The 26,432-nt window shown below is 40.3% G+C and overlaps 1 protein-coding gene across 1 annotated transcript in view; it reads left to right on the forward strand.

Moving 5' to 3' along the window:
• LOC126456165 (Down syndrome cell adhesion molecule-like protein Dscam2) overlaps positions 1 to 19,937 on the forward strand; it is a 358,605-nt gene extending 338,668 nt beyond the window's left edge. Inside the window, exons 22-23 of the mRNA XM_050091919.1 lie at positions 18,675 to 19,055; positions 19,674 to 19,937. Of these exons, the coding sequence (XP_049947876.1) occupies positions 18,675 to 18,788 (114 nt within the window). The 3' untranslated portion in view covers positions 18,789 to 19,055; positions 19,674 to 19,937. The remainder of the gene's footprint in view (positions 1 to 18,674; positions 19,056 to 19,673) is intronic.
• The last annotated feature ends 6,495 nt before the right edge of the window (positions 19,938 to 26,432 follow it).

A 26,432-nucleotide genomic window follows, 5' to 3' on the forward strand; every position in this document is an offset into this window, starting at 1 on the left:
CTCTAGAAGAGCATAGCATTCTAAAGGATTGGAAAAGGGCACAGGTCATCCCTGTTTTCAAGAAGGGACGTCGAGCAGATGTGCAGAACTATAGACCTATATCTCTAACGTCAATCAGTTGTAGAATTTTGGAACACGTATTGTGTTCGAGTATAATGACTTTTCTGGAGACTAGAAATCTACTCTGTAGGAATCAGCATGGGTTTCAAAAAAGACGGTCATGTGAAACCCAACTCGCGCTATTCGTCCACGAGACTCGGAGGGCCATAGACACGGGTTCACAGGTAGATGCCATGTTTCTTGACTTCCGCAAGGCGTTTGATACAGTTCCCCACAGTCGTTTAATAAACAAAGTAAGAGCATATGGACTATCAGACCAATTGTGTGATTGGATTGAGGAGTTCCTAGATAACAGAACGCAGCATGTCATTCTCAATGGAGAGAAGTCTTCCGAAGTAAGAGTGATTTCAGGTGTACCGCAGGGGAGTGTCATAGGACCGTTGCTATTCACAATATACATAAATTACCTTGTGGATGACATCGGAAGTTCACTGAGGCTTTTTGCAGATGATGCTGTGGTGTATCGAGAGGTTGTCACAATGGAAAATTGTACTGAAATGCAGGAGGATCTGCAGCGAATTGACGCATGGTGCAGGGAATGGCAATTGAATCTTAATGTAGACAAGCGTAATGTGCTGCGAATACACAGAAAGATAGATCCTTTATCATTTAGCTACAAAATAGCAGGTCAGCAACTGGAAGCAGTTAATACCATAAATTATCTGGGAGTACGCATTAGGAGTGATTTTAAAATGGAATGATCATATAACATTGATCATCGGTAAAGCAGATGCCAGACTGAGATTCATTGGAAGAATCCTAAGGAAATGCAATCTGAAAACAAAGGAAGTAGGTTACAGTACGCTTGTTCGCCCACTGCTTGAATACTGCTCAGCAGTGTGGGATCCGTACCAGATAGGGTTGATAGAAGATATAGAGAAGATCCAATGGAGAGCAGCGCGCTTCGTTACAGGATCATTTAGTAATCGCGAAAGCGTTACGGAGATGATAGATAAACTCCAGTGGAAGACTCTGCAGGAGAGACGCTCAGTAGCTCGGTACGAGCTTCTGTTGAAGTTTCGAGAACATACCTTCACCGAAGAGTCAAGCAGTATATTGCTCCCTCCTATGTATATCTCGCAAAGAGACCATGAGGATAAAATCAGAGAGATTAGAGCCCACACAGAGGCATACCGACAATCCTTCTTTCCGCGAACAATACGAGACTGGAATAGAAGGGAGAACCGATAGAGGTACTCAAGGTACCCTCCGCCACACACTGTCAGGTGGCTTGCGGAGTATGGATGTAGATGTAGATGTAGATGTAGATGTAGGCAACAGTTTGTTGCAAAAGCTTGAATTTTGTGTGTATGTTTGTGTGTCTATCAACGTGCCAGCGCTTTCGTTTGGTAAGTCACATCATCTTTGTTTTTAGGTGTGTGTATATATATATATATATATATATATATATATATATATATATATATATATATATATATATATATATATATATATAAAATTTCATAATGTATAGACTTATTCAAGCAGGATAAGATCAAATTTCAAATTACAATTACATTCATTTCAAATTTCGTGACATATAAAATCCTTGCAGAAAGATAAACACATAGCAACACATTTTAAAAAAATTTTCACGCTAAAAGATCAAACTAAAAGTTACAATTACATTTTGTTGCAGTCCATTTCCAAATTTGTGAAATATAAAAGTTTGTGTTGAAAGAGAAACACATATCAACACATCTCTCCAAATTGTTCACATCACAATGTGTGAGTGAAGATTACAATTACATTTCATTTCAGTCTGTATCAAAATTTATGAAATATTAAAGTTGATGATAAATGAAAATACATAGGCACACATTTCTCAAAATTCTTCAGATCACATTTTGATACATTAGCCAAATAGCCCAAATCAGGTAAGTATTCAACTGAAAAAAAGTGTCTGTATGACTCCAAATCTATAAATCAGAAACCTTTATATGTTACATAAAAGCTTTTGAAATTCAGTAAAAATGAATAAGACATAAATTAAACATTTTATGCTACTGCAAAGAGAAAAAGAAAAAACACCACAAATAAAAAAATAATATCACGTACAACACAAGTTTACACATATTACACTTCTTTACTATTGACTATTGTTCACTAAAACAATCAGAATAAACACAGTATTGTCCTTAAAAGAAGCATTCTATATTACAAACATAGTTCATTCTTGACAGTCACATTTTTGACACTTAAGTTTTACTTTTTTGAAATTGTTAGTTTCTTGTTCTATTATCCTCTTGTTTACTGTCCTGTGGAATCATATAACGCAGCTTAAAATATGATTGATGAGACTTTAAATTTATATGATATGATGGGCTTTTGATTAATCCTGGTCTTTTTCCAGAAACCTCCCTGAACCTTTTGATTAATTGGGATAGTAATCCAGCCACTACACTCCCTATGTTGGAAATCCCCTTTATTTCTTCCTGTGTAAGATCATTTGCTTCTTACTCACTAGTTAGAATATATCACTTCCATTAGATCTATTAAACTTCCCTCTTCTACTTTCTCTTCATACACTACCTATCAGTATATGTAGGGACAATTTGTAGTCTGCTGTTATTTCTTCCTTAATCTTTACCTTTCTCTCCTTTTCTTCATCATAGATCCTCATTTTATTATCCCAAAATCTATATCTGCATTGTGCTCTGTCAGCCAGTCGCAGCCTATAATAACTTTCTCTTGAAAACTATACACAATGTCCATTTGTATGGTTCTCCTTCTGCTTCCACTTGTAACTTTACTTGACAGCTAATTGTTTTCTCATATTCACCTACAGCCCATTTTTGTTTTGAATTCAATAACCAATAAACTCAGTATTTCATTTCCAGATTTCAGTAACTCTGTATACATGTTGTTTATTCTTGCACATAGCTCTCTTCCTGACTGAACTCACGATTTAGCCACATGACCACATACTTTAACCTTATTTATAGATAGGATACCTGTATTATCTTTCAACATAAAATATCCTCTTCAAATAGGTCTTTTTGTTGGTTACTTTTTTTTTAAAAGTGTAAGTTCAAGGTTCCTCCACATGCATTTCAGATTGGTCCAATTCTGAAATCCTTGTATGTTCCCCAAATTCTTGTTCTCTGCTGGTTCCACCCCTCTTCTCAGCCTCCATCCTTTGCATCTGTGTTCATGCTTCCTGCTCCCTTCTCCTTTTTCTTGTGCTCCTGTGTCCAGTATTTCATATTATGAGTTCCTGCAGCCTTTTTATTCACTTCTGCTGCATGAACATTCTTCGTTGTGCCATTGTTTTCACACCTTCGTTCACTTGGTAATTAAATATTTGTGTTCCATCAGAGTACACACTTCAAGTTTTGTTAGTCTCCATATTACTGGTTCTTCTTACACTGTTTTCACATCAGCAAAAGCAGCTTTCATATGTTGTACCCATATCTGATGTTCAGATTCAACACAACACATTTTTTCTTAGTTCCTTCACAAGGTTCATCTTGTAAATGTAATGTCTTTCATGCCATTCCCCATAATGCATATTTGTGCCTTAACTTTCATAAATCATCACAATCTTTTGTTTGTGCCACATACAATAATTGCATCCACATCCTCTTTTCATAGTTAAGACACAACACATTTTTATTCAGTTTTCTCACATGTTTTGGTTCAGAATGTATTGGTTGATCATGACCTTCATCACAATGTTCACAGGAATCTTGACTTATGTAGATTGTTTGTTACAAATTTCCAATGGCTGGCTGATAACAAGATGATTGTTAGTTGGCTGATTGAGATGTTCTTCTGTCTCCCCTACACTTTCTTGAATTTGCCATTTATGTTATTACTCTGGGTCTTCGTTTTTTCTTGGTTTATTTCTTGCAATACCTTTCTGGTATCCCTTAATTGCTTTCCACGATCTTGCATTGTCTGTTGCACTACTAGATTCTTGTTGTCTGTTTCTTGTTCCTCTATCTTCTACTATCTTTATGGGCTGTTGTCCCAAATTTTCCTTGATTTCCTTTTTTCTCTTGTTAAACATCATCTCATCCATCCTTTCCTCCCACATTTTAAACATTTCCTTTACATTCTCTTTAATTTCTTCATTTTGTTCCCTTAGCATTTCCTTCATATCTTCCTTCTGTTCCTTCTGCATTTCCTCTTGTTCTTGGTCATTTCTTTAATATTTCATTCCCACACTTCTTCTTGTTTCTTGCATGTTTCCCTCAGTGCTTTCATTACTTGTTCAAAATTGAAACCAATTCCTACCCTCAATTTTGGTGTTTCTGCAAATGTTTTGTATCCACTACCATTATTCACTACTACAGTTTCTCACCCTTTTGTTTTGGGGATGTCCATGTTTCTTGCCTTTATTGCTTGGGGTCTGGCTAAGTTTCTCATGCTTTCCTGTGCTATGCTATTTACAAAGAAAAATTCATTCTGGGCACTGCTCAGATCCTCCCCCTCACTTTCTGATAAACATTGTTCCTCTTCCTCTATATTTGACTGATAATCATTATAATCTGGGACACTCTCCTTTATCTTATCTATCATCAATTTTGCCTCCATTTTTTTTAGTTTTGAAGTTACTATTATGTTTCCTGAATATTATGTGATTTCTATCAATGTTAATGTTTCTGAAACATCAATTTTCTTCACACTCAGTTTTATTCAGTTCCTTGCCTATGCTGCACTGTTAAACTATTTCTACAGCAATATTTTTTGTTAATGACCTACAGCAGCTTGCAACACTTATGTACTATATTTTCTGCTGTTGTTGGCTGCTGTACTGCTGGCTGCTGTTCATTGTGATGTGGCATCTGATTGACCAATTTGTCTCATTCTGTGGGCTGGCTCCTTATTCTTTTTTATAGTAATTGTTACATTGTAACTAAATGTTTGAAAATTATTCTTGCACTTATTCCACTCTTCCTATGATACACCCCCAAAGACTGAACAATTCAGTGTTATTTTGGTGTCTTATTTTTCTCTCCACACCTGCATCCAAAGCTTTAAATAGTTTACTGTTGTCATGCGTTGCCAAAATTTAAGCTGCCCCTACTACCTTACTGCTTTTATTAGCGAATATACACCAACCAAAAAAATCATAACACAAAAAAACAGTTAATATAGAGTAAGAAATTTTGCTCATGTGGGGTTGCTGGTCCTCCATCAGGTACCTCCTCAGGTGGCAGGTGGGGGAATGTTCTCCAGATATGGAGGGTACCAGGGAAATAAAATACATGGGACAGACCAAAACCAGCAGGTATAAGAGCAGATGTCTTGGAAGAAAGGCAGAGGAGCCTCCAACCGTCAACTACTGCCTTGCAGTCAGTAGAAGGATCTAAAAAGGCTGAGGATGCTCCCCTGAAAATGGAGCCAGCTACCCAGCGAGCTGTTTGGAGGCAACCCCTCAAATGGTTGGGTGGAAGATTACATTCTTCTCCTGTAAAAATCAATTGTTGCAAATGCTAACAAAGGAATGCTGTTGCCTGCCCTGTTTCAGAGGAAACCACTCAGCCTGCAAGATCCAGGCAATCACAGAGGGTGGGATTATTGGTAGTTGGGAACTCCAATGTTAGGCACGTTATGTGGTACCTTAGGGACTTGGCTGACAAGAAGGGTAAGAAAACCAATGTACACTTCATGTGCATACCGAGTGGAGTCGTTCCAGATGTGGAAAGAGTCCTCCTGGATGCCATGAAGAGTACAGGGTGCAGCCAACTGCAGGTGGTTGCTCACATCGGTACCAATGATGTGTGTCACTTTGGATCAGAAGAGATTCTCTCTGGTTTTGAGCAGCTAACAGAAGTGATAAAGGCTGCCAGTCTTACTTGCAAGACGAAAGCAGAGCTGACCATTTGCAGCATAGTCAGCAGGACCAATTGCCGACCTCTGGTACAGAGCCAAGTGGAGGGTCCGAATCAGAGGCTCAGACAGTTCTCGACTTGCACCAAAGGGTGGCTGGGTTTCGGGTTCCACTGAATAGGTCAGGTGTCCACAGTACGCAGGAGGTGCCTACATGGGTTGCAGGGGCTGTGTGGTGTGGACTGGGCAGATTTTTAGGTTAGAGGGTCTCGGAAAAACACAAGAAGGGCTACAGTCACAAAGAGTGCAGGCTGAACACAGGAAGAACGCAGATGCAGGAACCATTCGTATAACAGTTGTAAATTGTTGTAGCTGTGTTGGTAAAGCTCCAAGCACTAATAGAAAGCGCTGATGCTCAAATTGTTATAGGCACTGAAAGTTAGCTAAAGCCGGATATAAGCTCAGCTGAAATTTTTGAGAAGAACCTAACGGTGTTCCAAAAGGATAGGCTAAACACAGTTGGCGGTGGTGTGTTTGTTGCTGTCAGAAGTACGAGGGGCGTTCAGAAAGTAACCTCCGGTTGATTTAAAAAAATACACCAAGTTAAATAAAAATATTTTAATATATACATCTTACAACTACATCTTTGCACTATTTTTCTACATAGTCTCCATAGCGATTGAGGCACTTATCCTATCTCTTCACAAGCTTTGAAATTCCTTCTGCATAAAAATCACCCGCTTGTGCCGGGAGCCAGCCTGTGACCGCATCTTTGAGCTCTTCGTCATCATCAAACCGCTGTGACCCGAGCCATTTCTTCAAATGCATGAAGAGGTGATAATCACTTGGCGCCAGGTCTGGGCTGTAAGGTGGATGGTTGATAACGTCCCACTTGAAGGACTCAAGAAGGGCCGTTGTTCTGCGAGCAGAGTGAGGACGGGCGTTATCATGCAAAAAAACGATACCGGAAGTCAGCATACCACGGCGTTTGTTCTGTGTAGCCCGTCGTAACTTTTTTATTGTTTCACAGTACACGTCTTGATTAATGGTTGTACCATGTTCCATGAATTCAACCAACAACACCCCTTTGGCATCCCAAAACACCGTTGCCATCAGTTTTCTGGCAGAAAAATCTTGCGAGGCTTTTCTTGGTTTGGTAGGCGAATTTGAATGTGCCCACATCTTTGATTGTTCTTTTGTCTCAGGGTTCACGTACTTAATCCAGGTTTCATCACCGGTCACAATTCTGTTTAACAATGGTTCTCCTTCGTCCTCATAACGTGACAGAAAGTCTAATGCAGAGGCCATTCTTTGAGTTTTGTGGTGGTCGGTAAGAATTTTGGGCACCCATCGTGCACAGAACTTACGGTAACCCAATCTTGCTGTCACTATCTCATACAAGAGAGTCTTAGAAATCTGTGGAAAACCAGTAGACAACTCCGACATTGAGAAACATCGATTTTCACGAACTTTTGCATCAACTGTCTGAACGAGTTCGTCAGTCACCAATGATGGTCTACCACTCCTCTCTTCATCATGAACGTTTTCTCGTCGGCTTTTAAATAAACGTACCCATTCACGGACAACTCCTTCACTCATAACTCTTGGTCCGTACATGGCACAAAGCTCATGATGAATAGCTGCTGCAGAATATCCTTTGGCTGTAAAAAACCTTATGACAGCACGCACTTCACATTTGGTGGGGTTTTCTATTGCAGCACACATTTCAAACTGACACAAAAACTAAACTAGTGCAGATACGACATTCACTCAACCACGGCTTGATGCCAACTGACCTGTTGAGTGCGTGAACGCACAGATGGCGTCGCTACTCCCCCCACAACCCGCACTGTGACAAATCGGAGGTTACTTTCTGAACCGCCCTCGTAGTTTAACTTGTCGCAAAGTTGAAGTAGATACTTCCTGTGAGTTAGTATGGGCAGAGGTCATTGTTGGCACCCAGAATAAAATAATAATTGGATCCTTTTACTGACCTCTCAATTCAGATGATACAGTTGCTGAAAGGTTCAAAGAAAACTTGAGTTTGATTTTAAACACGTACCAACTCATATGATAATAATTGGTGGTGGCTTTAATTTACCCTTGATATGTTGGTGAAAATACATGTTCAGTTCCAGAGGTATGCATAAAATATCATTCAAAATTGTGCTAAATGCATTCTCTCAAAATTATTTCGAGCAGTTAGTTCATGAGCCCACATGAATAGTAAACGGTTGTGGAAACACACTTGACCTCTTAGCAACAAACAATCCTGAGTTAATAACGAGCATCAAAAACAATTCATTGATTTGTGAACACAGGGTTGTCGTAGCAAGACTGAATATTGTAATCCCCAAACCCTATAAAAATAAGCAAAAAATATACCTATTCAAAAAACAGATAAAAATTTACTTGACGCCTTCCTGAGAGACAATCTCCACTCATTCCAAATTAATAATATAAGTGTAGACCAGATGTGGCTTAAATTCAAAGAAATGGTATCTGCAGCAATTGAGAGATTTATACAAAATAAATTAACAAATGACAGAACTGATCCTCCTTCGTACACAAAACGGGTTAGAACACTGTTGCAGAATGAATGAAACAACCATGCCAAATTTAAATAGACAATCTTTAACAGAAGCTCAAAATTTAGCACAGACCTCAATGCGAGATGCTTATAACAGTTTCCATAACGAAACTTTGTCTCAAAATCTGGCAGAAAATCCAAAGAGATTCTGGTCGTATGTTAGCGGCAAGAAACAATTAATGCCTTCTCTGCATGATAGCAATGGAGATACTATCAAAGACAGTGCTGCCAAAGCAGAGTTACTAAACACAGCCTTCTGAAATGCCTTCACAAAAGAAGACGAAGTAAATATTCCAGAATTCAAATTGAGAACAGCTGCCAACATGAGTAACATAGAAGTAAATATCCTGGGAGTATTGAAGAACCTTAAATTACTCAATAAAAGCAAGTCTTCTGGTCCAGACTGTATACCAATTAGGTTCCTTTTGGAGTATACTGATGCATTAGCTCCATACTTAACAATCATATACAGCCATTCGCTCGACAAAAGATCTGTACCCAAAGACTGGAAAGTTGCATAGGTCACACCAATATTCAAGAAAGTTAGTAGGAGTAATCCACTAAATTACAGGCCCATATCATTAACACTGATATGCAGCAGGATTTGGGAAAATATATTGTGTTCAAACGTTATGAATTACCTCGAAGAAAATGGTCTATTGATGCACAGTCAACATGGGGTTAGAAAACATCGTTCCTGTGAAACAAAACTAGCTCTTTATTCACATGAAGTGTTGAGTGCTGTTGACAAGAGATTTCAGATCAATTCCATATTGTAGATTTCTGGAAGGCTTTTGACATGATACCACACAAGAGGCTCATAGTGAAATTGCATACTTATGGAATATTATCTCAGTTATGTGACTGAATTTGTGATTTCCTGTCAGAGAGGTCACATTTAGTAGTAATTGATGGAAAGTCATCAAGTAAAACAGAAGTGATTTCTGGTGTTCCCCAAGTTAGTGTTATAGGCCCTTTGCCATTCCTTGTCTATATAAATGATTAGGGAGACAATCTGAGCAGCCATCTTCAGTTGTCTGCAGATGACACTGTCATTTATCAACAAAAAAGGCATCAGAAGAGCAAAACAAACTGCAAAATGATATAGAGAAGATATCTGAATGGTGTGAAAAGTGGTAGTTGATCCTAAATAACGAAAAGTGTGAGGTCATCCACCTGAGTGCTAAAAGAAACTCGTTAACTTAGGTTACATGAAAAATCAGTCTAAACTAAAAGCAGTAAATTCAACTAAATACCTAGGTATTACAATTATGAACAACTTAAATTGGAAGGAACACATAAAAAATGTTGTGGGGAAGGCTAACCAAAGACTGCATTTTATTGGCAGGACACTTAGAAAATCTAACAGACCTACTATGGAGACTGCCTACATTACACTTGTCCATCCACTTTTAGAATACTGCTGCATGGTGTGGGATCCTTACCAGGTAGGACTGATGGCGTACATCAAAAAAGTTCAAAGAAAGGCAGCACATTTTGTATTATCACGAAATATGGGAGAGAGTGTCACAGAAATTATACAAGATTTGGATTGGACATCATTAAAGGAAAGGCATTTTTCGTTGTGACGGAATCTTCTCACGAAATTCCAATCACCAACTTCCTCCTCTGAATGCCAAAATATTTTGTTTACACCGACCTACACAGGGAGGAATGATCACCATGATAAAATAAGGAAAATCAGAGATCGTACGGGAAGATATAGGTGTTCATTCTTTCTGCATGTTATACGAGACTGGAATAATAGAGAATTGGGTAGGTCATTCAATGAACCCTCTGTCAGGAATTTCAATGTGATTTGCAGAGTATCCATGTAAATGTAGATGTAGATGAAGGAATAATCTGGCCAGATTTTTTGATGATGACCTCAGCAAAAAGTAGGATATGAGATATTTACATAGCACATGGAATGTGTATACCAAGCTGGAGCCCTATGTCAGCGGCTAGCACAAGTAAACAACTATGGTATAAAACTATTGACTCTCCGGGAAATTTTGTGGAAGGGAAGTGATACAATGGACTCAGGAAATTTCACTGTCTTCTATAGTTGCAGGAGGACGAATACCTCTGGAACAGGCTTTGTGGTCGCTAAAGAACTGAAATGTACTGTGATGTACTTTGAACCAATCAATGAATAGATGTCCATGTTAAGATTAAGGAGAAAATTTTTCAACATAACGATTATAAAAGTACATGCACCCACAGAGGAGGCAGATAAACAATGGAAGAATGAGTTTCATAGCAAGGTAGAGCAGTAGATCAGGCTCCCAAACATGATGTTAAGATCTTAATAGAAGACTTGAATGCAAAAACAGGAAAAGAAGAGGCCTATCAGCCAACTATAGGAAGATGTAGCCACCATGAAATATCAAATGATAATGGAATTAGCCCCCCCCCCATGAACCATGGACCTTGCCGCTGGTGGGGAGGCTTGCGTGCCTCAACGATACAGATAGCCATACCGTAGGTGCAACCACAACGGAAAGGTATCTGTTGAGAGGCCAGACAAACGTGTGGTTCCTGAAGAGGGGCAGCAGCCTTTTCAGTAGTTGCAGGGGCAACAGTCTGGATGATTGACTGATCTGGCCTTGTAACATTAACCAAAATGGCCTTGCTGTTGTGGTACTGCGAACGGCTGAAAGCAAGGGGAAACTACAGCCGTAATTTTTCCCAAGGGCATGCAGCTTTACTGTATGGTTAAATGATGATGGCGTCCTCTTGGGTAAAATATTCCGGAGGTAAAATAGTCCCCCATTCAGATCTCTGGGCAGGGACTAGTCAGGAGGACGTCATTATCAGGAGAAAGAAAACTGGAATTCTATGGATCGGAGTGTGGAATGTCAGATCCCTTAATCGGGCAGGTAGGTTAGAAAATTTAAAAAGGGAAATGGAGAGATTAAAGTTAGATATAGTTGGAATTAGTGAAGTTTGGTGGCAGGAGGAACAAGACTACTGGTCAGGTGAATACAGGGTTACAAATACAAAATCAAATAGGGGTAATGCAGGAGTAGGTTTAATAATGAATAAAAAAATAGGCATGCGGGTAAGCTACTACAAACAGCATAGTGAACGTATTATAGTGGCCAAGATAGACATGAAGCCCATGCCTACTACAGTAGTACAAGTTTATATGCCAACTAGCTCTGCAGATGACGAAGAAATTGAAGAAATGTATGATGAGTTAAAAGAAATTATTCAGGTAGTGAAGGGAGACGAAAATTTAATAGTCATGGGTGACTGGAATTCGACAGTAGGAAAAGGGAGGGAAGGAAACATAGTAAGTGAATATGGATTGGGGCTAAGAAATGAAAGAGGAAGCCGTCTGTTAGAATTTTGCACAGAGCATAACTTAATCATAGCTAACACTTGGTTCAAGAATCATAAAAGAAGGTTGTATACATGGAAGAATGCTGGAGATACTAAAAGGTATCAGACAGATTATATAATGGTAAGACAGAGATTTAGGAACCAGGTTTTAAATAGTAGAACATTTCCAGGGGCAGATGTTGACTCTGACCACAGTCTATTGGTTATGAACTGTAAATTAAAACTGAAGAAACTGCAAATAGGTGGGAATTTAAGGAGATGGGACCTGGATAAACTGAAAGAACCAGAGGTTGTACAGAGTTTCAAGAAGAGCATAAGGGAACAATTGACAGGAATGGGAGAAAGAAATACAGTAGAAGACGAATGGGTAGCTCTGAGGGATGAAGTAGTGAAGGCGGCAGAGGATCATGTAGGTAAAAAGACGAGGGCTAGTAGAAATCCTTGGGTAACAGAAGAAATATTGAATTTAATTGATGAAAGGAGAAAATATAAAAATGCAGTAAATATAGCAGGCAAAAAGGAATACAAACGTCCCAAAAATGAGATCGACAGGAAGTGCGAAATGGCTAAGCAGGCATGGCTAGAGGACAAATGTAAGGATATAGAGGCTTATCTCACTAGGGGTAAGATAGATACAGCCTACAGGAAAATTAAAGACACCTTTGGAGAAAAGAGAGCCACTTGTATGAATATCAAGAGCTCAGATGGAAACCCAGTTCTAAGCAAAGAGGGGAAAGCAGAAAGATGGAAGGAGTATATAGAGGGTCTATACAAGGGCGATGTACATGAGAACAATATTATGGAAATGGAAGAGGATGTAGATGAAGATGAAATGAGAGATACGATACTGCGTGAAGGGTTTGACAGAGCACTGAAAGACCTGAGTCGAAACAAGGCCCCGGGAGTAGACAACATTCCATTAGAACTACTGATGGCCTTGGGAGAGCCAGTCCTGACAAAACTCTACCATCTGGTGAGCAAGCTGTATGAGACAGGCGAAATACACTCAGACTTCAAGAAGAATATAATAATTCCAATCCCAAAGAAAGCAGATGTTGACAGATGTGAAAATTACCAAGCTATCAGTTTAATAAGTCACAGCTGTAAAATACTAATGCGAATTATTTACAGACGAATGGAAAAACTGGTAGAAGCCGACCTCGGGGAAGATTAGTTTGGATTCCATAGAAATGTTGGAACACGTGAGGCAATACTGACCTTACGACTTATCTTAGAATGACGATTAAGGAAAGGCAAACCTACGTTTCTAGCATTCGTAGACTTAGAGAAAGCTTTTGACAATGTTGACTGTAATACTCTCTTTCAAATTCTAAAGGTAGCAGGGGTAAAATACAGGGATCGAAGGCTATTTACAATTTGTACAGAAACCAGATGGCAGTTATAAGAGTCGAGGGGCATGAAAGGGAAGCAGTGGTTGGGAAGGGAGTGATACCGGGTTGTAGCCTCTCCCCAATGTTATTCTATCTGTATATTGAGCAAGCAGTAAAGGAAACAAAAGAAAAATTCGGAGTAGGTATTAAAATCCAGGGAGAAGAAATAAAAACTTTGAGGTTCGCCGATGACATTGTAATTCTGTCAGAGACAGCATAGGACTTGGAAGAGCAGTTGAATGGAATGGACAGTGTGTTGAAAGGAGGATATAAGATGAATATCAACAAAAGCAAAATGAGGATAATGGAATGTAGTCGAATTAAGTCGGGTGATTCTGAGGGAATTAGATTAGGAAATGAGACACTTAAAGTAGTACAGGAGTTTTGCTATTTGGGGAGCAAAATAACTGATGATGGTTGAAGTAGAGAAGATATAAAATGTAGACTGGCAATGGCAAGGAAAGCATTTCTGAAGAAGAGAAATTTGTTAACATCGAGTATAGTTTTAGGTGTCAGGAAGTCGTTTCTGAAAGTATTTGTATGGAGTGTAGCCATGTATGGAAGTGAAACATGGACAATAATTAGTTTGGACAAGAAGAGAATAGAAGCTTTTGAAATGTGGTGCTACAGAAGAATGTTGAAGATTAGGTGGGTAGATCACGTAACTAATGAGGAGGTATTGAATAGGATTGGGGAGAAGAGAAGTTTGTGGCACAACTTGACTAGAAGAAGGGATCGGTTGGTAGGACATGTACTGAGGCATCAAGGGATCACAAATTTAGCATTGGAGGGCAGTGTGGAGGGTAAAAATCATAGAGGGAGACCAAGAGATGAATACACTAAGCAGATTCAGAAGGATGTCAGTTGCAGTAGGTACTGGGAGATGAAGGAGCTTGCACAGGATAGATTAGCATGGAGAGCTGCATCAAACCAGTCTAGGGACTGAAGACCACAACAACAACAACAATGGAATTAGTGTTGTAGATTTTGCTATAAATTAAAACATGACTGTCACCAGTACATCTTTTCCACACAAAAAGATACATAGCTGTGATTTTTTTTCCATTAGTATAGTTAATTAATACTTGCTGTAATCTGGCTAGTTAGAAAAATATGACACAGTCATTAATAAGAAGCCAGTTATAAAGGGTGAACTTACACCCAAGGTAAATGCACCAGTAACTGAAGTTCCTACATAAGCTTACGACATGTGCTCTATCTATTTCCCACACTATTCTGTGATTCTGTTCCTTCCAAAACATTCTATTAATAATGCAGAGTTTTTAATGTGTAAACACCTTTGAATGATACATTTATTTTATTCCACTTTAAATTCAAGTAACATATCCCTACTTGTTCAGATTGCATTCACACTACAATTGCAGTCACTCATTTATCATGTGCTTGTTTGTGTTTACCATTGCCAGTCCATTACTGTATGATCACCTTTTCATTACATAACAATTCTCTCAGATATGAAGTATAATCCTGAACTTCAGGATTCTAAATTTGCCCACACATGTATGTATTCTACTCGTGCTTGAACTCTGGTGCAAGTACCAATAAAATCTTACAATTTTATGCATGATCATGGGAGGTGCAGGCTTTTTACATCTGTCCCGTAAGCATGCTCCACCTCGACTGACTCACTCTTTCACACCGTAAGATCTCCAGGCACCAGTCCACCCATTTTAGAACAATGGGGCTTTTTTGTCAGCGATGTCACCACACTGTAGCAAAAGAATGTAAGGGTAGATTTGATCCTTCAAGTATAGGATCAGTATCTGTACCCTTACAATTTTGCTTAACACATGGCTAGCATAGTTACTGTACTCTTCAGTAGCTTGATGCAGACCGACTCAAACTGGCACATAAGTTAACATGTTAAAGACTAATCAGGGGCTAACTATCATAGAGACTGTACTCTGAAAGCTCAATGCAAACTGGCTGTGGTTTTGAGCACAGCACCTATTTAATGGTGAATGCAGGTTAGTTTTTACAAATGGTAAATTATGCAGTTATTACATTTTTAACACAAAAGACAGGAGAAGCTTAGAATGCAGATACACATTAGGCACAGATGCTTTCTGGTTAACAGTTGGCTCAATGTCTATAAAATTGTATAAACGATCAGTTTATGTTGTGAAAATTTGGGTGTGCACTGGGATTTATCAAAGTACACCAAGACTTTTCTATAAACTCACATTTTATAATTGAAATATATCATTAACTAAAATATTATTCTAGAAAAATTACAAATTTTTGGAATCAGAAAAATCAGGGCTACAATATTATAACACTGGATTTTTGAAAGTATTAAATTTTAGGATTTGAATGTTCTAGACACTGACAATTTTAAATAAAGACGACTTTTGAAACATACAGTTCAGAAAATATAACATGTTCATTAGAAAGATGGGAATGCACTGGTTAGGTCTTCCATCTCCATTTTTCACAGGTGTTTGACCCATGTAGCAAGGGGTTGAGATTATATGTGGCAGAAGGATGGACCAGGGTATTGCGTACATTGAGTGAGTAGTAGGATATCACCTAGAGAGAAGTGCTCCAAGGACTGTGGGTAGTGTGTTCCTCATTTCTTGGTATGGTGATAAGGTGTTGAAGTTCTGGTGAAGGATAAAATAAGTCTATCATAAAACAAACAATTATTAACAAGGTTGAATTTTGAAGGGGATATGACTTGCACAAATTGTAAATTTTCAATATATTTTCAAATAAAATTTTTCCTTGCAAACTATTTAAACTGTTGTTGTCAGTAGCCCGTAAACTGTACACTGAATAACAAGGTTTTGAAAAATACAGCTCAGATAAGATTTCTAAGATTTCATATGTACATGACGTATGTATTGCATATGTAAAGAGAGGATGAGATAAAAAAGTAGTATTTATGTTAGGAGTGGGATTATAGGAAGTGGAGGTATTCCACCTTGTTACATTTCACCTTCCAGTACCACACAAAACCAAGAACCCTACCAAACAACTCAATCCCCCAGAAGGTCTCACCTTCGGCCCCCCACACAAGTTCAGTCATTGTTTACTCATCAAAGACACACTGTTTTCCTGAGTCCTACAGTGGAAACACTTTTTTGCCACCAGTCCCCTCAAAGTGAATCTTGCATCTCTCAGTTCATACTTTTGTCTAACAGTGACCCTCCCCCACTCCTACCTAAATCACACTGAGGCTACCTTTCAGAAATTTCTTACCTCTAACTTAGCCTCAACCACCCTTCACAGGTCCTTTCTTGTTAATACAAACATATCTAGAATGTGTCTTTGATGAGTATTCAATGACAGAACTTGGGTGTGGGTCTGAAGGTGAGACCTTTCTGTGGGATTGAGATGTTGAATAGATATGTCAGAACAGATATCCACAACTTCAGATAGACCCCAATCTAATCATCCTCCCTGTGGACAAAGGCTTGTTATGATGAATGCTACTGATTACCTGATAGAACATATCCGCCAACTCTCTGATTCTTACACCCGCAGCCCCAGTAACCACACACCAGATGTCCAGTATAATTACCAAACCCTACTACTCAAATCCTTAGGCCCATCCCAGAACTTCTGTCCCAAATACATCCCCCTCCTTACTATAATTACTTCTTCCCACCAACCTCCATATATCAAACTTCTACAAGCTTCTTAGAATCCATAAATCTAACTACATTGGATGTACTATCGTAGAACTTCTGTCCCAAATACATCCCCCTCCTTACTATAATTACTTCTTCCCACCAACCTCCATATATCAAACTTCTACAAGCTTCTTAGAATCCATAAATCTAACTACATTGGATGTACTATCGTAGGTGCACCAAATTTCCTTCAAAAAAATGGTTCAAATGGCTCTGAGCACTATGGGACTCAACATCTTAGGTCATAAGTCCCCTAGAACTTAGAACTACTTAAACCTAACTAACCTAAGGACATCACACACACCCATGCCCGAGACAGGATTTGAACCTGCGACCGTAGCAGTCCCGCGGTTCTGGACTGCAGCGCCAGAACCGCTAGACCACCACGGCCGGCAAATTTCCTTCAATTACACCCGCTAATCAGCTGCAAAGGGCACCCTACCTCACAACCCAGCATCATCCCATACTGAAACATCTTAACCATATCCTTCACAAGAGCTTCAACACCTTATCACCATACCAAGAAATGTGGAACACACTATCGACAGTTCTTGGAGCACCTCTCTCTAGGTCGTATCCCACTACTCATTCAATGTGTGCAACACCCTGGTCCATCCTTCTGCCACATATTATCTCAGTCCCTTGCTACATGGACCAAACACCTGTGAAAAATGGAGATGGAAGACCTGACCAGTGCACCCAACCAGCACACCATATCCCAGGTCTGTCACAAGAACGTCCTCTCCTGTTAGAGGTAAGGCCATATGCGAAAGTAGTCATATCATATAATAGCTCTGCTGCAGCTTTTGCACAGCCTTTTATGTGACCAACAAACCTGCTGTCCATCTGAATGGGTGGTCACAGCTTGACTGTGTCTAAGAGCTGGACTGACAATACAGAGGTGGAAAACATTTCTGAGTATGGCATGTTTGACTTCAGTTGCTGCTTTACAACTCATGTCACCGAAATCATTCTCCACCCCTGTCCTATCCCCAACCTCACCCCATTATGCCAGATTCCAGGAATAATATAGATGAGAATTGCCCTTACAACATCCTTTAATTCTCCTGGCCCCAATTTCTATTAACTCCTGTTCCACACACATCTCCTCCTGTCTCTATGTGCCCCACTTCATTCATTCCACATTCTCACCCTCCACTCTGGAGCCATCCTCTTCCTCTATTCTATCTTCCCCTCCTAGTCCATACTTCTGTGTAATTATGCAAAATAAGCAATTCACTTTGCATGTACTAGAGTAGGCCCACTGGTGCTACATTCCTATTCTGTGCACTTGCTGCCTTTCCCTCCCACCTGTCAGTAATTCTTCCCTCCAAACATTCCTCCCCCTCCCTATCTCCTTTCTTCTTTCATCCACTCTTCTTGATACAACCAGTCACCCCAGTAACACTGTAGTGCTAGTGAAATATGGTTGGTGGCAACAATGCAACCACAAAATTCAGTGTTTTCATATATTTATTTTATACTAGTTACCACTCAAGAAAGACTTCATCCAAAATCTCAGCAATGTTTTTACTCTTCTTTCCTCCATTATAGAGTGATTTCTTGCCTTTATTCCTTCCATTATTTACATTCCTTCAAGGACTTTCCATTACTGCATTTGTTTACTATCCTTCAGCTTTTATACACAAGTAAATAGAAGCTTTAAACGCATTTCTTTCATTGCTGCATTGCAATCAATACTTAAAATTACCTTTTTAAGGTTTGTTGTAAATAGTCTTACTAGATTCAATACAACCAATTTGTTTCATTTAATATTTTCTTCTTTTCTAGTATGACAACTACAGTGATTCTGTATACATGAAAATAAAGAAGAAGTCACAACAAATCAATGCTGATGGAGACTGGGTACCACTCCACAGTTTGTACCAGGCCCATAGATACTGACATTAGCTGCAGTTAGGACCTTCAGTGGCGAGAAAGAGTACAAACAGCTGAAAATGTCAGCACATCATTTCCAAAGTGCCTTTGTTCCATATACTTGTATGTAGAAGAAACTGTGACAGACAGTAGGAATTGCTGTGACAATAAATATTTCCACCAGAAGACAAAGAAAGATTGCAGCCCCTTTACTCAAAATGACCTGAATAAGGCCTGTCTTCTGTTATTATCTGAAATCTCATATCAGATCTGGATGACTTTACACAAAACAAAGTGAGTGATACTATTTGCTGCAGAAATCTACATCATTTTGTGATGTTTTTGTTTATACTTATTTTTAAAGCATAAAATAGTAGTATTATTGTTAACTTGTGAAATATTATAAAACAGTTAGTTCAGTTTTAAAACTGAATCAAAACTATACATCTGCAAATATAAACTGACTGTTCTTAATCCAGAAATTCAGAACATGCAACAGCAAATCGGCATTGGCAGATTAAAACTGTGAGGGACAATGGCAGTAGTGGTTGCTTCCATCGCTACTGTTGTGTGTCTTGCCTCGTTATTTATGAGCATGCATTTCAAGACCTACTGCATGCCTCCAGCAAATTTCTGCTGTTGATTCTTGTATTCAATAAATCTCTCCTACAGGTTGTGTGACTGACATATTCCCTTCAAAGCCATTGCGTACAAACCCTAACTGTTACTATCAAAATGTCTTTCCATGATTAATATTGTGTTTGCCTATAAAACCAACTGAGGACCATAGACTCTATTGTCATTTCAGTTTTTATCTGCTGTTGACATATATAGACACCTGCTCTTTACAAGGCAGCAAATCAGAGTTTTAATATATCTGTCCTATTCTTTACATCATTTATTTTGTTCCAGTGTAATGCCAGGATTATCTTTTTATAAGGAATTTCAATATTGGTACATACAATGAAGCTATAGCTGTGAGCTGCATGACATTTGTGAAGAAGTTAAAACTGGGACTTTTTTGCAATCATCTACAACTATCATTGACTGGAATGTGTTCAACTGCTCTCCACTCCATGTTGCTGACCTCAGTAAACAAGAACAAATATTTTTGGAACTAAATGTCAATACATCAGTCTGTAATACTTCATTGTATTTTCACTGTACAGCAGTGACAGACTGGAAAGACATTAAATTTTCAGCTTATTTGTAACTTACCTTTAAGGTCATGTTAAGAGCTTCCATTTTTCACAGTATGAGAATCACAGAAGAACATCTTTGTAACTTAAATATTGTATATATGTATAAATAATAAAGCTACACTAAACTGCATTAATTGTGCTAGTCAGTCTACCTAATGTAATATTTTTCACACACACACCCACAAAATGGCAACCTGTTATCTCAACATGAAGGATAATGTTTACGGTAAGAAATGTGAAGCCCTTTAAAAATTACATCCATGTGTCACATTACATTAAGGCTACAGGGAATAATGATAATTTCCCTTACACCATAAATTCATTCAGTCATCATGTTCCACAGATCCCATCAAGTAGGAAAATGTTCAGAGGTGTGAAAATAACTGGATATGATTGTTGATGAATGCTTTAGTGGATGCAGTAACAAACGGTAAGTGAAAGGACATGCTGCCTCTCCAGTTACAATATTAAAGTTTCTTTTTTTATTGATGCAGTCATTAGAAAATTATAACTATGGACAGACAAAAATATGCTTTCAAAGTAACAACAGAGAGAGATATAGTTACAGAAAAGCTATCTTTCAGAATCAGGTATCCTTCATCCAAAAGAGTTGAAGTAGTTGAAGGAACAAGACTAATCAGGTGTTAATTGCAGAACAGATAAAAGGAAAATCTATAATGAAATATCAACAACAGGCAACACTTGAAGCCTGTAGGCAATACATAACCAATTTCAGTGTTACAGAACTTTCACTGGACAAAAATTTGATGAGCTTTCTGATGAACATGGATCAGAAACATGTGATTCAATAAGACAGTGCAACAGCCTTCATATACCATTGACTTGAAATTCTTATCATATTTCTCAGAAGTGTTACTTCTATGTGCAGTAACACTGAATTGGCATCCCATTATTCAGATTTGATCCCATCAGACCCTTTACTGTAAACTTATGTATACATATATTGAAAGCTCTTAAACTGATTTAGCAACCCGTTCTACTCACTTTCTTTCTACAGTAACCGGTGATGTGCTGACAATGGATCCCCTGAACACATTGTGCTGTACAGTGAGCAGTACTCACATGTATGGTGAAACATAACAGGAATTACAATGGAAACATTACAACACTCAGGGATTGACACAAATGGGGACAACTAAATGAATGAATAGATCACATTTCCAAAACAGAACACACCACCTATAAACAGGTGAGACCTTACAAGCATTGTAAAAGATGTCAAAGAGGACTGGTTTAATTCAGATGAGGACTTCAGCTCTACAGACTCCTCCAATACCAACATGTAGAACATAACAGAGGAAGAAAAACATTTAGACACCCAAATATAGTAACATAAAACATAAGACCACAGAGATACACATTATCACATACCTGTGACTGGATATTGTACCAGGTGCCACATTAAACCTGTTACAATAAAATAGATTTTTTAACACACAGCTGTTGTGACTCGCCGATCTTTCAAAGTGCCACCACGCAGTTACGCATGTCCTCTATATGTGGTGCTGTCTGCCAGCCATGCAGCAGCTGCGCCACCTAAGCAGCCAAGCAGCCAGCAGCCACCAGACTTGGACTCAGTGCTGATTTCACCGTTATCGTGTACACATGTCTTACTTTGTCTACTTACTGAGTGACTTACATGTATTGTGTCATTTTGAAATATATGTGTTCAACTTGACGTTATAACAATTGGCGATGAGGTAGTGGATTTTTCCTTTTCATTGTTGACCCACAGGTTTCCATGGCTACTGTGGAGCAACTATTGCAAGGTCTCATTGAACAGCAGATGCTTCTAACATCGGCGATTCGCGACTTCATTGCAGCATCAAATGCGGGGCGTTTCTCGTCGTTGGCTATACCTCCTTTTCCTCCTTATGAGACAGCGGAAGACTGGTCTGATTACGAAAAATGTCTTCGACAGCACTTCTTGGTATTTCATGTCACAGATGAACAAACATGTAAGTCTCTGTTCCTTTCATGGATTTCACCTCAAATGTATCGGTTGTTGTCGCAATTGGCTCCTTTGAAAGATCCTGCATCTTTGTCCATTGCTGAAATGTGCTCACTTCTGTCTGTCTATTTTCAAAAGCAAATGCATTTGGTAGCCTCTTGTGTTGCCTTTTATCATTGTCAAAAACAACCACATCAATCGTATCACGCTTGGGCTGCTGAACTTCATGGCCTCAGTTGAAAGTGTCAATTTGTTGCTGACGTCACAAAGAATCCTTTGCCAATTCCATGGTATGGGATGCTATTATCCGGTCGGTGCCCAACAAAGAAGTTAGACAACGTGCCCTTCAGTTGGTAAATCCGACTCTAGATTAAGTCCTATCCATTGCGCAGTCTTTTGAAATTTCTCCCGCCGCTGGGGCACAAATAGAGGCATGGGGTGACATTGGGGAAATACAACCTCTGTGCACTGTTGATGATGTGTGCAGGATGTCCCCACCGGCCGACGTGGCCGCAGTATGCTCCCACGCGCAACCTCGGCCTAACCGTAAACAACCCTTTAAGAAACTGCAGCAAAACCCCCAGCAACTTCCTTCATGTCCATGGTGTTTTACGAAACATTCACAGGACGGTTGTCCCCAACATTGGGCCGTGTGTCACAACTGCAAAAAGAAGGGTCATGTGTCTTCCATTTGCAAATCAGACCACATACATGATGTTCATGACTGTGACGCTGATTCTGCTTCTGTGTTGTCTGTCAATTGCATTTCTTCCCTTTCAGGGAAGTTATTCCTCACTGTCCAAATCCTTGGTCAGGATGTTCACATGCAGGTGGATACTGGTTCTGTTGCCACTATAAGAATTCTCAGATGTATCTTCAGTTGGGTTCTCCACTCCTATCACCTGTCACTCAGCAATTACGGATATACAATAAACAGAAGATTTCTCTCTTGGGACAATTTAATGCTGAGGTATCTTACAAATTCATCATTTGCACTGTTCCCATATTTGTGGTGGACCAGAGAAATGCAGATAATCTATTTGGTTTCGATGCCTTTCGCGTTTTTGGGTCCTCCGTAGATGACTCTGTCAATATTGTCTCTGATGCTATTCCTTATGCTCAATTGGATTCCTTGTCGACGACATTTTAGTCCCTTTTTTCTCCTGGGGTAGGCCGTGCAAATGACTTTGAAGCTCATATCACGCTCGAACCCACTGCTTGGTCTAAGTTTTTTCGGGCTCGGCCCTTTCCTGTGGCCCTTCGGGTTCGTAATCGGGTAAAACGGGAGCTGCATTGTCTCACTACTTCAGGGGTCTTGCTTCCTGTCACCTCCAGTAAGTGGTCCTCTCCTGTCATTGTTATTGTTAAGCCCAATGGTGATATTCATCTCTGTGGCGATTTTAAAGCCACTGTAAATGCTCAATGCCTCATTGACACTTACCCTATGCCCCGACCTGAGGAATTGTTTACTAAACTTGCTGGAGGCCAGTATTTTTCTAAAATTGACCTATCAAAAGCTTATCATCAACTTCCTCTCAACGCTGCTTCCTGGCAGTTACTGGTCCTTAACATGCCTTTCGGCCTCTATCAATACCAACGGTTGCCATTCGGGGTTGCCAGTGCCCCTGCTCTCTTTCAGAGATTTTTGGAACAATTATTGCTCCCTGTCCCTGGGTGTATCAATTACATGGATGACATTGTTGTCACTGGCTCCACCACTGAAGAACATCTGCAGAATATCTGCACACTTTTTCGTGTCTTACAGACTGCTAGTCTTAAGTGTAATCTTCAGAAATCACAATTTTTTCAGGCATCTATCACGTACTTGGGGTTCCAACTCTCTCGGGATGGTATTCGTCCACTTCAGCAAACTGTCATTGCAATAGATGCCCTTCCTCGCCCTACATCCGTTAAGGAACTGCAGGCTTTCTTGGGGAAAATAGCATACTATCACAGGTTTTTACCATCTGTGGCTTCAATGGCTCAGCCGTTGCATCGCCTGTTGCATAAAAACGTGTCTTTTCACTTGTCCGCATCATGCGATGCGGCTTTCCAAAAATTGAAGACTATGCTGAAACGGGCCCTGTGCCTGGCTACTTATTGACCTGGCCAACATCTCGTTCTTGCCACAGACGCCTCTCAATACAGGGTTGGTGCAGTCCTTGCACACCATTTTTCTGACGGTTCTGAACAACCCACTGCTTATGCCTCCAAAACACTCATAGATGCCCAACGAAAATATTCTCAAATTGAAAAAGAAGCTTTGGTCATTATTTATGCTCTTCATAAGTTTGGTGTTTTTCTTTATGGATCCAAATTTCATCCTGTTATGAACCACAAACCACTTGTTTCCTTGTTTCATCCATCAACATCGCTTCCCGACAAGGCTGCACACCGCCTCCATCGTTGGGCTCTTTACTTGTCTTGTTTCAATTATGAGATTCATTTCCGGCCAACAGCTCAACATGCGAATGCTGATGCACTGTCTTGCCTTCCCATGGGTGCTGATCTGGCATTCGATAGGGATAAACTTTTGTGTTTCCACCTGGATATTGCCAAGCAGTGGGTTGTGGACAGGTCCCCCATCACCGGGGACGGGTTGGCGGCTGCTACGAGTTCTGACCCTACCCTCTCCCAGGTTTTACACTGTATTCAGAAGGGTTGGCCAGATCATCCGTCTGCTAAGACTTCTGATCTGTTGTGGAACTACTACACTTTACGCTACCGCCTCACGGCTAGAGATGGTGTTATCCTCATTTCCATCGATAATGCTTCGCCACGTGTTGTGATACCTGCGTCTTTGCATGCTTCGGTCTTGCGCCTCCTTCACCAATGGCACTGGGATGTCTCTCGCACAAAATTTCTGCTGCACCGTCATGTGTACTGGCCCGGCATTGACTCTGAAATAGCTGCCTGCGGCCCTTGTGCATCACAGGCCGCCACCCCGAAGTCACCTTTGTCACCGTGGCCTTCGCCTGAGAAGCCCTGGGAGCGCATTCATGCTGACTTCGTGGGACCTTTTTTAGGTACTTATTGACTACTCGTAATTGATGCCTACTCTAACTTTCCTTTCACTGTCCATTGCATGTTGCCTACCACCGCGGCACCTACAAGTGCTCTCACCCGCATTTCCTCTTTGGAAGGCCTTCCCTCTTCTCTTGTTACTGATAATGGCCCGCAATTTGCCTCTTCCAAATTTGTGGATTTTTTGCTCGTCACGGCGTCATGCATGTCACGGCCCTTCCACTCCATCCACAATTAAACGGTTAGGCTGAACAACTGGTCCGCACATTTAAGGGTCAGATGAGGAAACTCCTGACTTCTTCTACTGCTGATGATGCGCTTCCCCAATTTCTGGCTTCTTACCGTTTCACCCCCATGGGCAACCACAGCCCGGCTGAGCTCTTACATGGCCGACAGCCCCGCATGCTACTTCATCTTCTGCGGCCTTCCACCTCACGGCCACAGATGCCTTTACTTGGCCGGTTCACCACCGGCGACCTTGTATGGGTACGGGGATATGGCAGGCAACCCAAATGGAGTCCGGGCCGCATCTTACGGCACCGTGGCCGATGCCTGTATGAAATCCAGATGGACACGGGTGTTTCAGCACGTCATTCGGACCAGCTTTGGCTTCGTGTGCCGGCAACACCTGTTCCGAATGCCGCTATGCCACCTTCGGCTCTACCTGACACTCACGAACTTGGCATCTCTCGTTACTCACAATGCAGCCCTCTCACCGTCATCTCGGTGCCAGCACAAGAACGGACACCACCAGGAGATGTGCTCATGCAGGAACCGGATGACCATCATCTGTTGGAGCAACTCTACTCGCCTCCTTCTCCTATGGACACTGACACATTGCCTATGTCTCCTGTTATATCAACCGGACTTGCCACAATGGACAGATTGGTGCACAGGGCCCCAGCAGATTCGACCCCTACATCTCCTGTCACCTCGACCCGTTATCGTCGGGGACACTTCCGTCCGTACGGGAAGCCTCCTCCTCGAGACTTTACGGCCAGTCAAACAACACCTATGGACGTTAGAAGTCTACAGGCCACCTCAATCAAGACCAGTGCAGAAACTTCAAAGGCGGGAAAAGTGTTGTGACTCGCCGATCTTTCAAAGTGCCGCCGCGCAGTTACACACGTCCTCTATATGCAGCGCTGTCTGCCAGCCATGCAGCAGCCAAGCTACCTAAGCAGCCAAGCAGTCAGCGGCTGCCAGACTTGGACCCAGTGCTGATTTGACTGTTATCGTGTACACATGTCTTACTTTGTCTACTTGCTCAGTGACTTACATGTATTGTGTCACTTTGAAATATATGTGTTCAACTTGATGTTATAACAACAGCATAATTTAGAACAACAGTAAACACACAATAAAACAAGGGAAGAGATACAATACATAGCATACACAACATTTATCAATAGCAATCCTTTATCACATAGTATACAGACACAATGTGGAACTATAACCTAGTGTTGTCAGTTA

The sequence above is a fragment of the Schistocerca serialis genome, chromosome 2 (genome assembly GCF_023864345.2).
Source record: "Schistocerca serialis cubense isolate TAMUIC-IGC-003099 chromosome 2, iqSchSeri2.2, whole genome shotgun sequence".
Lineage (NCBI taxonomy): Eukaryota > Metazoa > Arthropoda > Insecta > Orthoptera > Acrididae > Schistocerca > Schistocerca serialis.